This window comes from Mercenaria mercenaria, chromosome 15, assembly GCF_021730395.1.
Source record: "Mercenaria mercenaria strain notata chromosome 15, MADL_Memer_1, whole genome shotgun sequence".
NCBI classification, from domain to species: domain Eukaryota; kingdom Metazoa; phylum Mollusca; class Bivalvia; order Venerida; family Veneridae; genus Mercenaria; species Mercenaria mercenaria.
Genome location: NC_069375.1, coordinates 3,941,426 through 3,965,975, shown reverse-complemented (window position 1 = coordinate 3,965,975; position 24,550 = coordinate 3,941,426). Strand labels below are relative to the sequence as shown.

Here is a 24,550-nt window from a genome sequence, read left to right as displayed (position 1 = left end):
TGTCCAGCACTTCGTATAAATGTAGCAGATGCGGCATGTTATATTCGAAATGCTACGGGATTGATAACATATCCTCTTTCATTAGTGGGATTATCTTAAGATATTTCACTGGAAAACGAATTTGGACTTAACTCATTTCCTTACAGCTGTATGAAAAGATATTCAACACACTTAGCATAGCGAACATCAAGGATAAAAAATTTACTTTTAGATACTTTTTACGCTTTATCCAAACAAATATCAAACAAGGGCGATAAGCAAACAAATCCGAAAAACTAGCAGGGACCGACGGTGACGACGATGTAATAATTCCACAAAGTTTAATGGAAAAAGGTAGATCGCAAATAGCTTGCAGTACAGTATATACATATGTACACATGTTAAGAAACTTTGAACGCTCCTCCATATCTTTGACAACATCTTTCATATTCCTATCTTTACATTTTTGACATCTTTCATATTCCTATCTTTACATTTTTGACATTAAGAAAAATATGTTGTCAGTATTTCTTTTAACGTTTCAAGATCGAGTTTGTTCCCAGGATATGACATGATAGAAAAATTGGTTTGTTTTTATCATAATTTTCCTGTCTTATAAAGAAATTTGATCGTTTCTAAATTCCTGATATTTATGTGTATATTTGTGACTTTATACAGTAGAATTAGATTAACATAGCAGCATTCGATTGATAATTGATCACGTATTGGTAACAAGTCAATCTGCACCTCTGTATCAGCGAATAGTCAATATCTACATCTCTGTATCTTTGCAAATGGTATTTGCTCGTTTGATGAAAGGACTGTGTGTGCATGCGCGCGCGAGTGTGTGTGTTTTAACTTTTTAAAAAAGGGTCGAGGTAAATTAATGAAATTGGTTCTTTGCACTATTCGATTCTGTTAACATTTAATCAACGACATATTTTTCTAATTTTTTTTCGAAAATATGCATTATTATTAGTATTATTATTACTAGTATTATTACTATTATGTAATATATTCACTGACAGAATTATTAAACAAACTGAAAAAAAATATCTAGAAGCCCGAAGTATACTTGACATGAATAGTTCCTGGATAAGTTCCAAAGTTTGTCTTATGACTTTAAAACAATTTCAATTTCTCTGATATAATCTGGTGCTGTGACATTTATTAAATATGCTCATGTTTTTGTCAGCTGTTGCTGGTTGATCTATCTTGAGATAAAGCGGTCAGTCAGTCTCTTGGTTTACATTTGATACAAACTTCTGTTTTGGTTCAAGTTGTTCTCTTTCGGAATACACCGGCATTGCAACTTGGGTTCTCTTGTTATCAGCTGTAAATATAGGTCTTGATGGTTTAGATCTTTTTTCTTTCACCGGAGTAAAGCCTTTCATTTGAACTCCAGATGTACTATTCTGCATGAAACGTTTTTCAAATTTCTTCCCAGGATGTTCCACACGAAAGAAGTAGTCGGTATCTAAGGATATAAGACGGTTAGATGCATCCCCATCACGTGACTGCATAAGTTCATATACCAGTCTACAAACCTGAAAATAAAACAGGGTTGTTATAACAGTACCTCGATTTGCACTGTATTTGGCTCTAGTGGATTTTGCCACGCCTGGATCCCACGAGGCGCATGCGCCGAGTGTGTTCTGGTCTGGCAAAATCTTTGAGAGCCGAATGCTTCATTGCAGATTTAGGTACTGCTTTAATGATCTTCTTATTGTATACATAAATCTTTTGTAATGTTATACCAGCCAAAATAAATTAGTTTTAGACAAATAAGGCTTTACACGGTGAACGTTTTGACGCATGGAATATCGCAAGTAAAACAAGTAGTCCCACCATTGAATATTTTTCCGTATTGTATTCCTTGGTATTTGTGACTGAAAATTCATGGGTATATAATATAATAGGTTTCTTATAACAGTAGCTCGATCTGGGATGCTGTATTCGACTCGAGCGGATTTTTGCCAGATCGGTTCTCACGAGGCGCGCAACCGACCTTGCAAAATCCAAGAGAGTCAAATACAAAATCCCATATCTAGCTACTGTTATAAAGACCCATTTATTATATATATATCTACCTTTTTGTTTGTTGTTTTGTTATTAAACAAAATCTTAAATGTTTATCAATATTAAAAGGAACTAAATGAAGGTTTAATGTGCGCTATTTATAGAACTGTGTATGGTCATGCATATTAATGAAAGTATTCCGGCAGCATACAATACAGAAGGTACAATACGGAATTTAAAAGGTACAATACGGCTTTCTTTTCTGCCTGTTCATATTTAATTGTGAAATACAAGCTGATTTTTTTACAGAATTTCTATAGGTATATAATATATATAAAAATATAGGTTCTTCATGAAGTGATCACTAAATGCTAGCTATTCAATCTAGATGTATTTTAAAGATTCAATGGGAAAAGGGTCAATAGAATATATGTTTAATCATTCCACTGTTTGGGACAGTTCTGCGCGTTGGATTAACCGGAGGTGACGGCGTAAGGTAAATTTCACAAACTGAATAAAGTTTGAAGTGTTTTAATCTTTTGGATGTCAACTTCAGGTATGTATTTTATAAACTACCGCTCCTCATTTATCACACACTGGCCACATTAATGAATATTATAATAATAGTCTTTGAATATCTTATTACATTGAAACAACTAAAGCACGTATATATCACCCAGGACGCATTTAAGTTGTGTTGTATAAATATTAAATATGTATTCTTAAACGTTCTTTCTTGCCAATCCACTTGGTCCAATACCATAGAAATAGATCAAAGATCGGCTGAAAGCGTCACGCAGAATTCAGCGTTACTACTGTAATTATGCATATGTACACGGCGTGCACTTGCAAAATGTAGATAACAACAACGCCTGAAATCGGCAAGCGGTATACTGATAACAATCGGATGACGCATAAACGCGGTGTGCGTGCAGAATGAGTTAATTTATTTGAATTAATAGGGATTATCTAGAATATTGTATTCGATAATCCTTCTTAAATACATGTCATCACTTAGCAGGTGGGTCGGTGCGTTTTGGTAATGGTACGGTACGGTACGGAATTTAGCAATGCCGTAGATACTCTTCAAAGGAGGCGCGATATTATCACAATCCGGGAACTTGCTGAAACAACCATAAAAAGCGCTAAACAATTAAACGCAATTAAACGCATTTACAAGTTATTTCCAGTTGTTTCATTATGCCTAGAAGAAAGAGTACCAAAGCGGCGTCACGGCCGGACAAGTGGGGACGATCCGAGACAAGAGTTCCTTCACCTAGAGCACAGGACGAGACTTACGAGAGGCCGAAGCGGGGCAGACGTGATGCCGACGTCGGTGTCTCTAACACGAGAGACACAGAAAAAGAAGGCCATGGTCCATTAGAAGGTATAAGTACGCCTTCCTTCAGATTTCCAGAACCACCGTTAGATCTATTTCAATATGAGCCTTTTGACAACTTGATTGATAGTACGTCTCGCCCACCAAATTCTGGGGTTTCGGATACCTGCAACAATCTGGGTAGTATCATACCAGGGGAATTTATAGACTTGGCACTATTGTTAAAATCCACACGCCAGTTACAAGAATACTCAGAAGACGGTACATTTGGGGAACTGCAGTTCAGAAGTGGCAAACTTTTCATCACCAAACCGAGGGGGTCATTTTCGAAATTGTCCATCGAACAATGGTCATCGGCCTTCATTATATTTATAAGCGTCTTTCTCGAACGATTCCCACACAGGCCCCAGGAGCTGTTAAAATACCTCCGGGATATCCGCCTGGCAGCAACAAGGTCAGATTCATGGTGGAAATATGATAAGCAATTTCGCCAATTGCAATCGTCCGAACCCTCCAGTTCATGGGGCACCATTAATTTAGAACTTTGGTTACTCAATGTCAATCCGCTTAAGCACCTGATTATGTTGGCCAAACCCACTATCATGCTCTATCTTACTGCATGCAACAACAACGACTCCCCCCACCCCCTCAACCAGCCACCGCTGCATTAAGGGTAAATAAACAACGTGGTTCTGTTCCAAACGCATTAACATGCAATCATTACAATTCGGGACGTAATTCTCCTTTTATTCCTACTTGTAGGTACAAGTATGTCTGCAGGCTCTGCGGAGGCAAACATCCAAAGACAGTATGCCGCACTGCTCAATAAAAACGCCACCACTGTACTAGACAGGTTACACAACTTTGAACATTTCTGAGTTAATTAAAGCTTTGCAGTTATATCCAGACAGCACAGCAGAAGATCTAATAGCAGGTTTATCAAATGGTTTCCCCTTGCAATATCAGAGCCCCCGGGAACATAGAGACTCCCTAAATTTACTAAGTGTTAAACAATTACCAGGGGTTTTACATAACAAAATAATTTAAGAATTCCATGCCGGCAGGGCGGCAGGCCCATTTCTAAAGATTCCCTTTACAACCTTACAAATTTCTCCAGTCGGTTTAGTTCCTAAGAAAGGCGGTGACTACCGCCTTATCCACCACTTATCATACCCCAGAAATAAGTCGATAAATGACTTCATCGATGAACGTCTTTGCTCAGTATCGTACTCCACCATTGATCACGCTGCTGATATGGTCGCCAGACTTGGCCAGGGGGCCCTACTAAGCAACTCTGATGTTAAGTCTGCTTTCCGCCTTCTCCCAATTTCCTCAGCAGACTTTGATCTGCTCGGTTTCAAAGCATTGGTCAACTTAAAAGGCAAGATGGTTACCTATTATTTTTACGATAAAATGTTGCTTTTCGGGTCTTCAATTAGCTGTGCTCTCTGGGAAAAATTTGCCACTTTTTTACACTGGGCAACAGTTGCTGCTAGTCACTATTATGACATTCTCCACTATCTCGATGACTTCCTTTTTGGCGAGTCAAATATGTCGTGCCAACCAGGACATACTCTGCAGTCGTTTAAGAATACATGTAAAAAAAATGGAGTTCCTGTTGCACTTGAAAAAACTTGTGCTCCATCAACATATATAGTCTACTTAGGGGTTGAATTTGATACTGTCCAGATGACAATGCGGCTACATAGCGACAAGCTTTTAGAACTGACGCAAAAAATAATCTCGGCTATAAATGCTAAGAAGATTTCCCTAAAACATATGCAGTCCTTGCTAGGCTCTTTAAACTTTGCGTGCAGAGTAATTGCACCAGGGCTTATTAACTCTACAATGGGGACCAAAAAACCCCACCACAAAATACGGGTTTTGGTTAATATGCGGAAAGACCTTGGCCTTTGATTACACTTCTTACAGTCCTACAATGGAATAACCTTGATAGCCGACTCCATTTGGCTCTCAAACGACACTCTTCAGTTGTATACCGACAGCGCTGGTGGCAATACTGGGGGGTTTGGAATCTATTTCGCCGGTCATTGGTCACAGGGATTATGGCCTACCCTGTGGGTAAAAGAAGGCCTGACCCGGGATATGACCCTGTTAAGAGTTATTTCCAGTTGTGGCAGCTATTGTCACTTGGTCAGATTCATTTCGCAATAAGAAAGTTCTATTCCACATAGATAACCAAGCTGTCATACACATTATTACATCCCAAACGTGCAAATCTGACAGAGTTATGAATCTGGTCAGGCATCTAGTTTTGGTTATGTTAACTCACAATATTTCAGTTAAGGCTACTTTCATCCCTTCAAGTAAGAATGTAATCGCAGATGCACTTTCTCGTTCACAGTGGGGCAGATTCAGACAGGCAGCGCCAGACGCAGACTGGCAACCCACACAGATTCCGTCCCACCTCTGGAACATCTAGATAGCCTTACGCAATTTTTAATTACCAGTTCGGTGGCAGCCTCTACCCGTAAAACATACGCTACAAGCATTCAAAAGTTATCCAACTTTAGGGTAAATTATCATTTACCAGACATATGGCTTGTCCCTCTAAAAGATCTGTTACTTTTTATCGCTCACTGCACCCATCAAGGTCTATCTGCATCTTCCCTTTCCACTTACATTTCGGGAATCAGTCATGCCAACAAAGTCCGGGGTCTTATGGACCCAACAAAATCTTTCTTGGTGGTTAAAGCAGTTGAGGGCCTACGCCGTATTCAAGGAGGTCAGGTTAACGATCTAAGGGCTCCAATAACACTTCCCTTGCTTAACGAAATAATTGGCAGTTTGAAGTACATCTGCAGCAATACATATGAACTGGTTTTGTTCACTGCAGATTTCTCTTTGGCATTTTTTTGGATTGTTACGTGTCAGTGAGTTCACTGCACCTAGCATCACGGCAAGCAGTCAAAAACAATTGTTAGTCAGCGATGTACATGTGTCCAGCAACATGGTCCTCTTACAGATTAGATGGTCTAAAACCGAACAACTTGGTTTGTCAGTCACTCTACAAATTGAAGCCAAAGGTGGCATCTATTTTCCTGTTGATAGTTTATCTAAGTATTTAAATATCCGTCCTAATTCAGGCAGCAGTAATCTTTTCATGCACTTCAATACGAAACCGCTTACAAAGTACCAGTTCTGCTCGGTTTTGCAGAAAGCTTTGCGTTTCATAAATGCAACAGGTCACGTCAGATCGCACAGCTTCCGTACTGGTGGAGCAACCTACCTTCACAATGAAGGTGTGTCCGATGAAAGAATTAAGGTCATGGGTCGGTGGAAGTCTGAGACTTTCACTCGATACATCAGGTTAACCCCTAAGCTCCTTTCCCATTCCACCTTACCACGTTATAATTATATCCTCCTGTTTTTCAATAGAAAAAGTGGAAACTCCACAGATCGCTCAACACAACAAAAACGAAAATGTTGCAGGCTCGGTTTGATTGAGCCTGTTCATGGACGGTAGTTAAAATGCATGCCACCGTCCACGCCCTCTAGCCCCGGGTTGAGCAGAACTCAACATTTACACATGCTAAAAGTACACAAAACAATTTAGGGACATCCGCAGATGTGTTCATACGGCGGTGCACATGGAACATTCAATGCTACACTAGCGTGTTATTCCATGAAAAGCGGCGTACGGTCCCCAGTTAAAATAATGGGTTTGCCCTAAACGAGAAAACCCTGAGAAAGCCATTCAAATTCTAACCGTCCCCAAGTTATTTCAGGTCATCAACGTCTCTGAATAGTGGGGTCCTCAATTGTACATTGGGCTGAACGGGCAGCAAAACAAGGTGACCCGCAATTTGAACTCGGGAGGTTGAACATGTCAGTTAAGTGGATAGGACGCAGAGGCATCAACATGGATGAGCTAGATAATCTTATGGACTAGATGTTGAAAGAAATGCCACAGCCACAATTCATAATGATCCATTGTGGCTCTAATGACTTGACATTAGACGGTATCTCAAGTAAAACTCTGATAGAGAAAATCCAGTGTTCCATCTTGCGGTACCAAGCACTTTTTCGGGACACTACAATAATACGGTCATCCATCCTTCCGAGACGTTATTGGCATTTTGCACCTCTTGGTACTGGCAAAAAACATGAGAAAAAGCGCACTAGAGTGAACGCTGCTATCAAGCAATTTATCCGTACCAATGGTGGTAAATACATTAACAATGACAGTCATATCTCAGCTTAAGAAGTGAACTTATTCCATGCAGATGGGACACATTTGTCTAATTTGGGGAACTCTATTCTAATCAGTAACTGGAAGGCAGCTTTACACTCACTATTCAATGAAACCACTGATAACACTATCCAACCACCAAAGTCAGTTAGCCTTTAGGGCCTGTGCTTGACCTTTCAGAAACCAGTGTCAAGTAACATAACTTTGCAGTGAACATTTATTTATTCTTGTTTCCTTACATATACAAGAACAGTCGTCCAGTTAAAAAAGCCTGATTTTTCTTAACTCACATGTGTGTGTCTGACAGTAAAAAACAAAGACAAATATCAAACAGGGAATGTCACGTACCAAAATCGCAGCCTCCCCAAAACGAAACCTACAGCACGCAGACGTGCACACCACAAACACATACACGCGCACATACACAAAGTTAACACACGAGGACAAAACGAAAAAACAAAGGAACACAGTGGGGCACCGCCTTGGAACGGTCAGTGGCAAAAACACCACTGGGGAGCTTAAACCGGTTTACGGTGCGCACCCAACCTCACTCTTTCCAAAGACACGGGACAGTGTAAATAAAAGTAATCCCCTCCAGGTGAATCTCTAACACACGTAATGGAAACAAAAAGGCATGGCATGTAAAACACAAAAATGCTCGTGTATAAATATATTAAAAGCAAACCTTTAGAACCAAAAACGTATGTACTCAATGCCTTTTCAGAAGACAGAGCAACAAGAGAAACACCCTTAAGGGCCCGATGAAACAGGCCAGAAGACAGATATCAAAACAGTTCAGTCCTGGTAGGATTTAAAAACTGCTTATCATAGAGTCCTCCCCCTCTTCCGTCAGACACAATCAAAGAGGAAAGCGTAGTGTCCAACTGTAAACGGGTTGAACACTAAACATGCGGTATGTCTCAAAACAGTTGGGTCGTAACCTCTTTTAATAAAACGTTTTAAATTTTACCAAATACATATGGAAAATTACCATGACCCAAGATCTTACGAAGTTTGTAAACCACATCCCCATAAAAACGGGTTTAGAAATACCTTCTCGCAGAAGTGTCTTTAAATTACTATTGAATTTTAAAACTAAATCAGAATTACGATAGTAAAATTTAGCAAAATATTTACGCAATTTGTAATAACGGTAGCCTTGCTGAAGAAGTTTACTTGTAATATATAGATTACGTTCATTGAAATGCTTGACGTGACTACACGCTCTGGCAAACCGAATTAATTGAGAAATATATACCCCATAAGATGTAGCCTGAGGTACATCCCCATCCAAATGGGGAAAATTTACAATACTAAAGTTAAAATCATCCCTCTTGTCATAAATTTTGGTATGTATAATATTGTCATAAATAGAGAGATGTAAATCTAAAAACGAAGCATCAGTATCCGAATTGTTAGTTTTAATTAACTGAAGCTCCTAGGATAAATAGTACCCACCAATTGACCAAAAAAACGGATTAACATATTAAGAATATCATCCAGATAGCGTGATGATTATTAAAGCAGTTATAATACTGCCTGCGTATCTGGAGAAAGGCTCAACATAAAGTCTCTTTCATAACAATATAAAAACAAATCTGCGACAAGGGGTGCACAATTTGTTCCATGGGAATACAATATGTCTAAAACTGCATTCCAACCTGATGTAAATGTTGTTCAATAAAAAGGAAAGGCTTTACAAACTTCGTCACAGGTCCACATTGTATAATGTTTAATAATATTGCTAGTAAAAAAAAGCTTTATCAAAACTGCAAGCGAGAAATGTAGCATTCTCTCTGGCAAAAGTCTTTTGAATTAGGGCAGTTAGTTTGTCATTTATTAAGTTATGTGGTAAAGTGGTATACAAAGTAGAAAAATCGTATGTACTGACTGTAGATACCTTGTAATTATTAATTTTAAACTTATCCAGGATTTCGCCAGAATTTTTAATCGGCCAAAATAAATGTTTATCAGAGTTTTCGTGTACTTTATCGCAGTATCTTTCCACGTGGGCTTAAGAAATCAGTGTCAAGTAACATAATTTTTAAGTGCACATCCCTATTTTTGTTACCTTGCATAATCAAGGACAGTTCTCCAGTTGTAAAAGCTTAATTCTTCATAGCTTGCATGATTGTACTTATTATCCTTATTTGTTAATCTCTGTTAAAAATTTTATAGTGGGGGAAAATATATCATTTTCTGGGGCGGCCCGGGGAGACGAAGAAGGGGGTTACGGGTACATCAGCCTGGCTCTTTCTCCTGGCCTGACTTGCTTGAAGGCATGCAGGTTCATTGTGTGTATTAGTTTTGTGTGTTATGGTGGGGTGCACTCCAGGGTAACGTTGGCACCCCCCTCCACCTCTATGTATGGAGGGGAGGCCCAGGGAAGGGTTATGTCCGGGACCGCAGTAGCTCAGGAGTCAGATGTAATCCGGGCTGCCCGCTAACAACCGTCCTCATCAGGGTGTGCAACTGTTGGGACTGACACCAAGGTTTCCAACCTGGGTCACTGACTTGCCAGCGTACCATTAAGGGAAGGCAGTTAGTTGTCTCCCCGGGACTGTATAAAATTTAAGGATTTAGCCCCCGTTTGCAGCCAATATTCCACCACAAGGTCTTATTATATAGTCTGAATAAAAGTATTGATGTCAAACAATTAAAATCTTGTTTATTTGTTGGTTCTGGTTGCACATGTATGTGCCTGTGGGACACACTGTGGAAATCAGTCAAATGATTGTCAAGAGTCAAAGCATTGACTTTGTTCCAATGAACTATATATGTGTATTCTCCCTTTGTCTGGTAGAGAAATCTATGTATAGTGATCCCTCTTTGTCCGTCCCATAGTTTTTGGTTTTAATACTAGAAGTATGGAATTTAATATATATTACAAAACTCAAACTGAACCTGAGATAATTAGTTGACTTCTAAGAATGTGTTACTTCTTACGGCTATTATAAGCATAACATAGTACGCACGGAACTATTCTTAGACATTCTAAAACAATCATTTCCTCTATATTCATTTTTATCACTGTCCTAATAGTACTCTATAGACTTTAAATAAGCACAACGTCAATTAAGTCCGCCAATTAGAACGTTACCTTTGACGTCAGATATCTATAACGGCTTTGACATCATCGATGTCACTTTGGCATCTTTTAAATTATCCGTTTGGCAGCGAAATGGTTAAAGAATGGACAGTCATGATACGGGATGGGATTTTAACACAAAACATTACGGAATTCGTTTTCTACATGTTCAAAAATTTACTTGTGAAATACGCGCCTTATTTTAGTGAATTTATATAGGTATATAATAAAAGAATATATAAAGAAATAGGAGTTAAAAGGTCCAAAATACTCACACACGTTCTGATCATATTAAAATAAAGGAATCATACAGACAAGATAGGGTGCCACTGAACATATAAAACAGAGGCATTGTACTGACAAGTTAAGAGTGACACTAGGCAGGTAGAAATGGAGGAAGTAGACAGACAAGCTAGAGTGACACTTGGCAGGTAGAAATAGAGGAAGTAGACAGACAAGTTAGAGTGACACTGGGCAGGTAGAAATAGAGGAAGTAGAAAGAAAAGTTAGAGTGACACTGGGCAGGTAGAAATAGAGGAAGTAGACAGACAAGTTAGAGTGACACTGGGCATATAGAAACAGAGAGGAATCATACTAACAACGTAGAGAGATACTGGATATATAGAAATACAGGAATTATACTGACAAATAAGAGTGGCATTGGACACATAGAAATAGAGGAATTATACTGACAAGTAAGAGTGGCATTGGACATATAGAAACAGAAAGGAATTTTACTGATAAGTAAGAGTGGCATTGGACATATAGAAAAAGAGGAATTATACTGATAAGTAAGAGTGGCATTGGACATATAGAAATAGAGGAATTATACTGACAAACACATATAGAAATAGAGGAAATATACTTATAAGCACATATAGAAATAGAGGAATTGTACTGACAAGTACGAGTGACATTGGACATATAGAAATAGAGGAATTATACTGACAAGCACATATAGAAATAGAGGAATTATACTGTCAAATTAGATTGACATTGGACATATAGAGATAGAGGAATTATACTGACATGTTAGAGTGACATTGGACAAATAGAGATAGAGGAATTATACTGACAAGCACATATAAAAACAGAGGAATTATACTGACAAGTTAGAGTGACATTGGACATATAGAGATAGACGAATTGTACTGTAAAGCACATATAGAAATAGAGGTATTATACTGACAAGTTAGAGTGACATTGGACATATAGAGATAGAGGTATTATACTAAAAAGCACATATAGAAATAGAGGTATTATACTGACAAGTTAGAGTGACATTGGACATATAGAAATAGAGTAATTATACTGACAAGTTAGAGTGACATTGGACATATAGAGATAGAGGAATTATACTAAAAAGCACATATAGAAATAGAGGTATTATACTGACAAGTTAGAGTGACATTGGACATATAGAAATAGAAGAATTATACTGACAAGCACATATAGAAATAGAGGAATTATACTGACAAGTTAGAGTGAGCGAGTGAGTGAGTTGGGCTTTACGGCGAATCGACACAAAATGGTCATATATCGCCGAGAAGAAGTCATATTGCAAACGCCAACTGTAAAGCCTAAAGATTGATGTAAGAATGTAAAGCATACCTAAAAACATCCAGGTAAAATGTAAAGAACACTATGAATAATGTAAAACATATCTAAAAACATTCATGTAAAAAAGTAAAGCATATCTCAAATCAGCCATGTAAAATTGTATATGAGTGTGTGTTAAAATATCAGCTGCAAACATAATGATATTGCAAGATGTAAATAAAAATATGAAATGTTAGACTTGTTGATATATTCCTATCTGCTTTATAAACGATAAGATATTTCCGACTGAAACGTTTTCAAATAACTCTGTCATAATATGTACTACGTTGTGTAGCAAAATCCACACAGTCAATTAGAATATGTTTAATAGTTAGCGATGTTTGATATGGTACACATTCTGGTTGATCTTCTTTATTCAAAAGATAAGAATGAGTCAAACGGGTATGACCTATTCGACAGCGAGAAAGAACAACTTCCTCCCTGCGAACGGATCTGTTCCCTTGGTGCCATTCCCCTAGAGTAGGTTTAATATCATGAAGTTTATTGAATGAACAATAGTTCCATGACGACTGCCATTTAGATAAAATGTATTTGTTTATATTTGGCCTAAAATCGGTATTTGGTAATTTCAAATTAGATTGTGATAATAAAAGGGATTTCTTTGCTGCAATATCAGCATCCTCGTTTCCATGAATACCAACATGACTGGGAATCCAACAAAATATGATAGACTTTTTTAAAGATAGTTCATGAAACCTGAGAAGAATATTTTGAATGAATGGATTTTCCATTTTTCGGTTATGAATTTACTGTAAAACAGAAAGCGAGTCGGAAAAAATAATAATTTTTTCTTCACTATTTTTTTATATAAAATTTAGAGCTAAATCAATAGCTTTAGCCTCGGCTGAAAATATTGTTGCATTATTTGGCAAACGTAATTTTGATTGATTGACGAAGGAGGCTGACAGCAGCACAGCCAAATTTTGATTCATCTTTTGAACCGTCTGTGTAAATTGCAAAATAGTCCTTGTAAGTTAGAGTGACATTGGTCGTATAGAGATAGAGGAATTATACTGACAAATTATATTGACATTGGACATATAGAGATAAACGAATTATACTGACAAGTTAGAGTGACATTGGTCGTATAGAGATAGAGGAATTATACTGACAAGTTAGAGTGACATTGGTCGTATACAGATAGAGGAATTATACTGACAAGTTAGAGTGACATTGGTCGTATAGAGATAGAGGAATTATACTGACAAGCACATATAGAAAAATTATACTGACAAATTGGATTGACATCGGACATATAAAAATAGAGGAATTATACTGACAAGTAAGAGTGGCATTGGACATATAGAAACAGAAAGGAATTTTACTGATAAGTAAGAGTGGCATTGGACATATAGAAAAAGAGGAATTATACTGATAAGTAAGAGTGGCATTGGACATACAGAAATAGAGGAATTATACTGACAAGCTAGATTGACACTAGGCAGGTAGAAATAGAGGAAGTAGACAGACAAGTTAGAGTGACATTTGGCATATAGAAATAGAGAGGAATCGTACTAATAACGTAGAGAGGTACAGGACACATAGAAATAGAGGAATTATACTGACAAGTAAGAGTGGCATTGGACATATAGAGATAGAGGAATTATACTGACAAGTTAGAGTGACACCAGCCATATAGAAATAGAGGCATTATACTGACAAGTTAGAGTGACACCAGCCATATAGAAATAGAGGCATTATACTGACAAGTTAGAGTGACATTGGTCGTATAGAGATAGAGGAATTATACTGACAAGCACATATAGAAAAATTATACTGACAAATTGGATTGACATCGGACATATAAAAATAGAGGAATTATGCTGACAAATTAGATTAACATTGGAAATATAGAGATAGAGGAATTATACTGACAAGTTAGAGTGACATTGGACGTACAGAGATAGAGGAATTATACTGACAAGCACATATAGAAATAGAGGAATTATATTAACAAATTAGATTGACATTTGACATATAGAAATAGAGGAATTATACTGACAAATTAGATTGACATTGGACATACAGAGATAGAGGAATTATACTGACAAGTTAGGGTGATACTGTGCTTATAGAAATAGAGATATTGGACTGACAAGTTAGAGTAACACAGGCCAAAAAGAAAAATAACGGTTATACTGACAAGTTAGTTTCAGTTAGAAATAGAAGAATTAGACTGACGAGTTAGAGTGACACTTGACTTATAGAAATAGAGATATTGGACTGACAAGTTAGAGTGAGTGACACTGAAGTTATGAAAAAAAATACTGACAAGAGAGTGGCAAATAGAAATAGAGGGCCAAGATTTACAAGTTATAGAGACTTACATTTGACGACATCGTACAAATCACAAAGTCGCACATCGACAACATGTGAACGTCAAACAAAATTTCTTGGAGAGATGATTCTGTGTATCTTGTAAATTTTGCAGTTGTGCAAGCATTTACATCATAAATAAATGTGTAATTTGGATACCTGAAATTCACATAACTAGATCTTTATTCAGTAACATGGTATTAATTGACATCAGTTGGATCTACATGAGAAACAGTTTACACAATCAATACACATTTACTAGTTAGAATAAAATAAGCTACGTGCAATAGGTTAGAATACTGACTCAGCCAAAACCAAAATTAGGACCGACTTTAAAAAAGTCCTTGTCGCCTGAATTATTGGTCATCTATTACAAAGACATGATGAATAAATTACATTGAAAAGAGGTTCTTACATAAGCAATAGCATATTATATGTATTTTTATACCATCAGACGATCTATTTTTCTACTTTCTGTGTGCAGAAGGATGCGAAATATAAGCATTTTGCTCATTTCTGCTATGTCGCCAAGTATACTGAACCAAATAATAACTCTGTTAATAGCACAGGAGTACATCTGTGCGCCAAAATTACATGCAATATTTTGAAAGAGTGTTCATTGTAATTGGTAATAGATATTTTCATCCCGGTTGTACATATTACTGTCGCCTAAAACGGTACTCACCTACTGTAACATGAACAATTATTTTTAAATCTATATTTATAGTCCTTTCCATTAGTCTACATGTAGTCACATGATCGATGATAACAAGTCGTATTGACTCAAAGGCGGAGCCAAAAACACGTATTGACCTCCAGCTGCGACGTCATCACGGTTTGACGTCAAAACAATGCGACGTCGTGCACAAATTACTACGAAAAATGACCAAAGGCAGCAGATATTTGTATTTAATTTTTATACTTATAAGTAGGCCGGATTTAATAATAAAACAATTGTTGCCTTTTAGGTTCGGTCGATATACGGATTTATCGACCTGATAAAAGCGATATCAACCGAGGGCGTAATAATTGTATAATATCTATACAAAGTATTTTGAAACAGGTATAGATGAGGCAAAAGTGACACAAACTGCCGTCAAATGATGTTATTTTTTATTACTAGTATCCCTAGTTATTATCTGATGAGTAAATATATCTGATATTTTCGTTTCCAGTTCATCATTCTATATTTTGTCTCGATTTAAAATCTCTCCACTGTAACGGGGACTCCTTCAAATATAGTTGATAACAATGGTGTTTTACCTCTGTGACTGTATCATACACCTTGAATGCATCAGTAAAAAGGCTTGTTTTCAGTATATGCCATCAAGGTAATCAAAACCGTTATCAAATATTCAAATAACTTTATCTCTTCCGTAACGTATCCCTTCTGTAACATAACATCTCAGCTAATCTAACTGCCTACTGAAACACAAACAAGCTCGAAGGAAGCAGAGGCTAATCTGCAAAGACTTTTAAGTGTAAATTGACAATTATTGTAGAACAGTATTTCAAGTAAATGAGGTAAGTTTAAAAATGTATACAAAAATTAATACTAATATATGGTGTGCATGTGATTATGTTTTACGGTGTTAGAATGTGTTTTCGCTGCTGTTGCAATTTGGTTTGAACGTAAACCATTACATAAAATACAGTGCTGCAATAAATATGCCTCTTTAAACATGTCTGTAACGGAAGGGAACATTGTGTTCGTAAATTCCAGTGCGGCAATGAAAGTTTGACTAAAGAGAGACATGACAAAACTGACTCAGATTCAAGATAAATATTTTTTCTGACTATTTTCTCAGTAGAAAAGTGGTGCAGAATTTAAGTTTCCCCACAATACAGTAATGGGGGCGAGGTAGTTTGTCTGACTGCATTGAAGTTGTCCTTGTTTAATTACTGCACCAAATATGACTGTCATGTGATATGTTACGGAAGTTACACAGAAATTTTGTTATTTATCTAGTTGAAGTAAGGTATTCTTAGACTTGTTTGATTGTAATTAGGTTTCTTTGAATGTTTCTCTTTCAGTACTAATTGCGTGCGTGTGTTTTTTAGTTATTGTTTAAACGCTATCAATGTTGTGGTAGAAATCTTTTCAGAGCCAACCAGGCGATGTTGGACTTTTAAATATTACAAGTTAACAAGTGTTATTTAACTTTCACTTTTTAAACATTTTTTTTTTTCAAATTTAAGTGGGTCAAAATTTTGGTTTTGTCTGTGACTATCTAAACAACACGAGAACTGCAAGAGATATAGTTTTATCATAAAACAACAACAACGCTGATGATCACATACTTATTTTCTGCTTCTTTCAGGACATCTGGATCATCAGTAGTGAGATATACATATCGTGACTGGGAAAGAATCTTCAAGTGCATGTTGTACCATTTATCGGCATGATCCATATACTCTTCCAAACGGTGATAATCAGCTTCAATTTTTTTGTCGGTTCTCCGAACATGTATTCTGAAAATAAAGATCTAAGCAGTTTCTAAATCTTTTCACCAAATTTTGCATGTTCATCAGTATAACAGTTCAGCCAGTTAAAGAAAAAATATTATTTGTCGCTAATATTTGCTTCGCAGACAAAGAAATAGTATTGCGATAGAGAATAAGAGCACTGCTACAATTAACCATTGCGTTCTAATGAAACGGTGTGAGCGAAAACTAGGAAAGTGCGCAATATCAGTCATTTTCTGTTCATAACTTTATCTAATGATAAAAAGAAGTTCCAGTAAGCGATTGCATAGAAAAAAACATTTAAAAGATCAAAGAGAGGGATTATATAGATTTGCGATTTGGATTATTTACAAAACGCTAAATGGAACATAAATGGAATTTAATTAGACGACTGGTCACCAGAATCTGGAATTTGGCAGGCTAACGAGACTGATAGTCTTAGTTCTGTACATTTTGTTATATTTCATACCCCAAAACTGGTCACTTGAAAAGTAATTTCTCCTGACAATATTTGAAGTAATTTTGCAATTTTTGATTTGGTCTTGTTAGATATGCAACGAACTGTCCGATCCACCAGACTGATGGGTTTCTGTGTATACGGGTTAAATTGTCTGCAAGGTCCTCTGGTATTGCCAACGGGAGGTACGTAGGCCGATATGTCAAGCTCTGCATCTTAGGTAATTCAATTACTTCGATGTGTGCTATATTGCTTAAATCTGTAAGAAAAAGTAACAGCTATCATAGTGAAGTCACTGTAGTATCATCCTGCCTGTATCCGGGATCGATCTCGCACCAACAGAGTAATTTGTGAAAATCTTTCAAGGTTACTTGGTTACTTGTTTAATAACAGAAGAACAAACAAATGTATTACAATCACTGAACAGTTATTAGTACATCAGTTTGTAAAAAATGATATGTTTAAGTGATTGTTATAGGATAACGGATAGCGTACACGTTTTTCAGATATTATGAAATGCTGTATGTTCAAACCTTTGTATCAAAGTTGTGTAGTTCGCCGGGAGATTGTTATTGGGAGTTGGATATTCAGTACCTAGTTATGTTAGAATAAATACTCTTATAGAGTGAGGTGATTACTGAAGATGATGATGATGAGGCTCTTGCGAAGTTACCGCTTAAATAGTTACTCAAGAGCCGGATATTTCCATCTGCACCTACCACTCAATTTTTTATGCTATATTCAACTACCCGGAATTTGGGCGCCTTTTCTCTTCGCAAAAATGTTTTACAGTCGACAGATTCTGTTTATTATTTCAATAACCTTATCCAAAGCGTTCGAACCACCCATGACTTATTATATTTGTATGAAACAGGGAAAGTCATATAAAGATCTAGATTAAAAGTTTAAAATATGCAGTCTAATCTTGTACAAGCTGTCTTTTCGATAAGAATGTGTCATAAGCTCATTCGGTTTCGGTCACAAACATATCCCGAGCGCTTCCTCAGACTTTAATACCCAAAACAAACGTGTAATATTGTCGCTGTTCTTGCATAAAAGTCATGACAAGAATGCTTAATATATTGTTTTCATACGTGATGAATTTACTATTCCGGTACAATTTTTATTTACCATTCTGTTGTTCATCGAAACGGTCAACATCCTACAAGTATCCATAACCATGGCACACAAATCAACAACACTATCAAATCATGTATGTAAGTTTTTTTATATGATTTTTACTTGTTTCTCGTTATCAAACACATGACATTAACCACATTTTTGCATATCACTTAGAATTCGGTAAACGGGAAATGATAAATTTACATGCATGTTATTTTGAGTACAAACCATTTTCAACGTGTTTGCTTCCGAGATTTATATGAATTCTGTGATATATTAAATAAAAACATACCAAAAGAAGCTTCCGAAATCAAAAATGGCATTTGGTGTACTTTGCTTTTTACATAATCTGTTCAGTGTTAGTTACTTACTTGAATCCGAATAAAACTATATCGTTATTAAGTAAGTTAAATAGTGAACAGGAGTTATAGTAAACAGGTGTATCAATATCTGAAATTCAAACCTACTTTTCACCTTTTACAAATCCGTTAGGCTTGTCCAAAACCATTTGCTCGTGTGACTGATATCCCTAAGCGTGTGTTAGAGTGAATGAAATCATCACTCCTGGGAAATTAGTTACTATATAATGGTATGCCTATTTCTGTGATCTTTTTTATTGTTGTTGAAGTGGACCTACAACTAACCTGTAATCTACTTTTGAAGTATGAAATAACTTACTTGTAGTTCTAGTAACGCTGTTGTTCATTGTTGATATACAATTTCTACTGAGAGGGAGAAACATAGTCTCCCAACCCTCCTTAGCGTACCTCCAGTCCTTTGATTCCAGTATTAATGTCCTTTGTGTAGCGTACGCCACAATTAGGCAGAACGTCAGTTGATGTACATTGCTTCCAAAACCATCTATAAGTTACAAGAAAAGAATATTAGATCTTGGTTGTATATAATTGACAAATTCTTTGAATCTACATTATGTATTGAATATATAAATGATTAGTACTGGAACTGTAACAGATATAGTATCGAGGCTTACTACCATCAACATTCGAGTCATCTGTCACTCTCGGTTTATCATTGCAGATTAGTGTTAATGTAGTAAACTTCATCATCATTATTCATATTATAGTATTACAGTATTACAGTAAAATGCTCATATATATATATATAAGTGAGATATTAAAGAAAAAACATCAACGAAATGCCTTTTTTCTCATACTCTCTCTCTCTCTCTCTCTCTCTCTCTCTCTATATATATATATATATATATATATATATGATTATTATTATTATACCAGATTTATATAGCGCCCTTTTCATGATCAATTTCACGTTCAAAGGCGCTTTACATAGTTCAAATGCAGCCACACAGGGCGCATAATTCATCCTCTACTAGTACAGACACAGAGCGATCTGACCAGAGGGACAGAGTGAGACAAAGCCCCCACGACAGAGAGATCAGAAATCAGATACAGGCTTGTCCGGCTATCTTAGCCTAGCTCGTTGCGAATAGACAGCCTGGTTCTTTAACGTGTTTTAAGCGTTTCTGAAAATTCCCGAGTAGCTGCCGGGGATCGAACCCCCGACCTCAGGATTGGAAGGCCAGTGTGCAAACCACTGAGCTATCCGTCCACCACGATATATATAATATTATATATATTGGTCTGGTATGTTGTGGTGGTGATTTAGTTCGTATAAATTCTCTCTACTATATATATATTGTAAGGACCTACCCCTGGGTAGTTGCACATCCTTATTAATCAGGATACCGATCTACTTAGTAATAACTGGTATTTGCACATCAACATCTCCTCTGATAAAGCATGCAAATACAAGTGTGTGTTGGGATTAGCACCAGATGCGTTGAAATGTATACCTGGGACAACCTCTTTGGGTGCGTCGATATTGGACAATCGCTGTAGATGCGTCAATATATATATCATATACCTTGGGAAAACCTTTTCGGTCCTATCTAGTCAGGATATCGGACCATAATGATAACCAGTATACATACATCACCATCAGTTAAAATGAAGTGCATATATACAGGTACTCCTTTCTGGTTTACATCAATACCTTCAAATTACCACGGGAACTCGGATGAACGGTTAAAAATAGCTCTTTAATATTGCGACATCATAATAATCGTATAACGCTTACATACATCGTAGAAATGATATTACACCGTAGAAATAAATACATCGTCATAGATTAACAATGGAGGACCTAGGCCTATGCAATGGGATCTTCTTCAGTCAAAGCAGTTATATATAGAATCTACATCAATACAAAGCATTATAATATGTAAATATAAGTAGAATTACGTAGACCAATGCATCTCTTTGGTTCTGCCATAACGTGGTAATTCAGACTAGGCATACTGCAAGGTTCGGTTTTACATGGTCTTGTATTTACTTCATAATATTGTTGTTGTTGTTGTTGTTGTTGTTGTTCTGTAAGGCTAAAAGTGCCTATTCTATGAATTTGACTTTCTGCTCTTCTGAAATAAAGTTAAGACTGCCTAATAAGTATTTCTTTTACCTTGCTAAAGAGCTTTTTATGTGTTTCTTAATAGAAAATGTAATTCTGAATAGAAATGTCTCGTCTGTGAGTTTTACTTCTCAAGGTTTTACGGTTGAGAAGAAGATACCGACTGAACGCAGACACCCGTATTTATAGCCTTTGGAGGCCGATGGCAACGGCTTTGGCCAATGAAAATGCCGGCTGAAGACTAGGTAATGTGATACGCCCAAAGTAACATTTAACAATGAGAACAATAAAAGTGCATTACATTTCAGGCTCGAGTACTACAAGCACGGCTTAAAAGAAAAGCCACATAATTATACATGATATACATTATGAAATAACATATTGACAAAAAGCCGGAGCATTATACGCTGAGCGTAGTGATACATGTAGACGAAATTTGTTACGCTAACAATATATAGTATATACATAGTAAAATGTTAAAATTGATGTGAAATATCCGGCTTACATCAGGCTTTAAGTTATTTAAGCATAAATATGAATCCCTACAAAGATTCTTCATAAAAATTAGAATGTCATCGTTGTTGACATTTCTCCTTGTGAGAGAGTACTCTACATTAGGATACGTAACTCTTGTCATAATTAGTACAGGAGGCAGATGGTTCTTCTAGCGAATAAATTAATTACTCCCCGACACGTACAGGAAGAGATTTTAACCACATCATGACTATCTACAGACGTATTGGAACATTTCTGACGGTGCTGCCTTGTGCCATTTACGGTATTTAAAAATGGCGGACACGGAACTTTGGACTACTTCTACATTTTTAGGGTCCGGCTTTTCGTGAATGTATCTTTGTTATGAATGAAACTTTTAGGAAACAGTCCATTTGAAGGAAAGTTACTTAGGTATGACGTATATAAACACTTTAAATATTGAAAACAGTCCTTGTATTAAGTTAAATTACTCTAGTTCAGCAGTTACTTGTATGCTAAAGTTTTATTTGTCACATAATTTCATGACGTTCATTTTGTAAGGGAGAATTCCATTACACGCTCCCCACCTTAAAGAATTAGATACTCCTGTATCTGACGAAGTCCATAATAATAATATTTAATAATGTTAATACGTAATAAATTACGTCACCTTTAAAACTCTTATTTCAGGCGAAAATGTTCATATTCGAACTGGAATATGGCTCAAGCTGGCAAGGAAGTCGCGATAAGGTCCTGGCTGTGCGCTGAAACTGTTTGGATATCCTGACTCGTAGATAGCGATAAGAGAAGTGGATCCAGTGACGGGTTTCTTCTGAGAAATTTTCCTTACAATGGAGAAGTTTGCATGACGAAGACGGGATTCAGCTGAAGTAAGATCAGACTCCTTCGTTCCTGGAAGGGCGGGAAACTGGAAGGCATCCATGATGAAGCTTCGGTCTAAAGGCATGTCCCATTGAACAGCTAATGATGTAGAAACAGTCTGCCACATAAGAAGGCGGTTGTCGGGTGAGAGGGTTCTCCAGTCGGCAGGTGGCCAAGTTCTTAGTGGTCCTGATATTGGTAAGTTGATGGATGGTGCAGTGTTTCAGTCACGTCGGGCAGGAGGTAAAAGCGGCTTCTCACCAGAAAGAAGAAGAAGAGATGCTAACTCAGCAGGAGATATCTCGCTGTCAGAATCTGTGATAGTAGGCGTGGCTGTATAAATTTCTGGTTCCTTCCTCACATTATTTGGTAGGAAATCTGAGGAACATAATCTTGGCAGAGAGACAGTCGGAAGGAAAAGTCCTGAAGCGCTGTCCATGAAAGAAATGACTTCGGTCTTCTTGCCAGAAACAGATGGTGATAAAACAGTGGAGGTTACAGACTTCTGTCTAACTGATGAAGTACGGGGTGTTGTTCCAGATGATGAAGAAGAGAACACGGTTGCTGTAGTAGTAACTGTAGAAGTAGCTGTGGTCAGTAGCCCAGTAGTACCAGAAGTTGAGTGGATGAACAAACAGAAGGAGACGTACAATAAGATGACTGAGTGGTTCCAGAGGATGATGAGGATGTAGTTGATGGAGAAGACATCGTCATACTAGAAGAAGTCGTTCCTGAGAGAGCAGTGGTTGAAGTGTTTGAAGTAGAGACGGATAAACACACAGAAGACGTTACACAAGAAGATGACTGTGTGGTACCAGACGATGATGTGGACGCAGCTGATGAAGAAGACATTGTCGTACCCGTGGCAGTTGTTCCTGTGAGAGCAGTAGTTAATGTACTAGATGTAGTGATGGATGAAGTGTTGGTTGCTGTAGAGGTCGTAGAAGTGGCATCAGGAGACTCCGACTCACTGAAACTGTAGTCCAGGTCCGGCTCATGCAAAGGAGAAAGAAGAGGCGGCATAGACAGTATTGGTGATGTGAAGGATTCTGCAGGTGACAACGCTAGCCTTTCACGAGGTGGGCTTGAGCTCAAGTCTGCCGGCTGCCATCTGCTGACCTCAGTTTTTATCACCTTCATCCTATCTAGTCCAATTGCCCTAAGGATCTTGCCCACTTCTGGTGTAACTTCAGATGTTGACCACTGCTTGGGCTGGAGGTTTGGTATCTCCCTGATTGCTCCCATAACTCTCATCAGTCTGTCCCGGCACCTTTGTTCCACACTTTCCAGGGTAAGACGATGATGCAGCCTCCAATTTCCACTAACTGGACCGTACAAATCTCAGGCTTTGTTGGAGAGTAAGATCCAGCCTCTGGCTTACTGACTTCAGTGGTGCTGTATCTTACTGTAGAGTGGGGACCATGCCTCTCCCAACCTCGCTGCCACTCGTCAGGTGTTCGGGCGTTACCCTTAAAAAGCTGCTCCTTCATGATCAGGACGCTTGGAGACTCGACAGGGACTCCGTTCATCCATGTCCGGAAGGCCCTAGGTTCAACCGCTGCGTAGAAGGCTTCTCCAACAGACGGAAAGTCATTCCCATGCTCTTTCGCCACAGCTCGATGCTTGGAGACAATGTGTGCACGCAGATCTATCGGTCTTCTAATTCTGGCAGAGCACCACGCACAGACGACCTCCAAAAAGCGACGAGGCTTACTCATAAAGTGGTTCCTCAAGCGATCCTTGTTTGGAAACCCTTGGCCACACGACCAGCAGTTGAGTACCATACTGAAAATATAGTGGTAAAAGAACTTCAAAATGGTTTAGACTGGTATTATTGTTATGGATTCGCTGGACTTTTATTGACTGAAGTGTGCTACCAAAGCAATTTCGCAAGAAACGAAAAGTACGCGTCGCCTATAAACGTCGAAAATATTTCCGCTGCTATAACTAATGATGTTAAGACTTGTATATATCATCTAAGAGTTTATGGTTACCTCATCTACCCAACCTATCACAACCGTGAGGTAAGTTAACAGTCTTACTTTTGCGCAACAATTAAAGACTAACACATGTATATTTCCAATATACATGAATTATATTTCCAATATACATGAATGACACAGAACCCAC

The 24,550-nt window shown here is 37.5% G+C and overlaps 1 protein-coding gene across 1 annotated transcript; it reads right to left on the bottom strand.

Annotated features, from left to right (window-relative positions):
- Nucleotides 1–1,208: 1,208 nt before the first annotated feature.
- On the bottom strand, nucleotides 1,209–22,505 carry LOC128549187 (alpha-(1,6)-fucosyltransferase-like). Its single transcript, XM_053525707.1, has 7 exons — nucleotides 22,327–22,505; nucleotides 20,899–21,074; nucleotides 19,298–19,480; nucleotides 17,603–17,756; nucleotides 16,876–17,046; nucleotides 14,586–14,733; nucleotides 1,209–1,526 (listed from the first exon to the last, which is right to left on the bottom strand). Exons 1-7 carry the CDS (start codon nucleotides 22,503–22,505, stop codon nucleotides 1,209–1,211), a joined length of 1,329 nt encoding a protein of 442 aa, XP_053381682.1.
- Nucleotides 22,506–24,550: the final 2,045 nt, after the last annotated feature.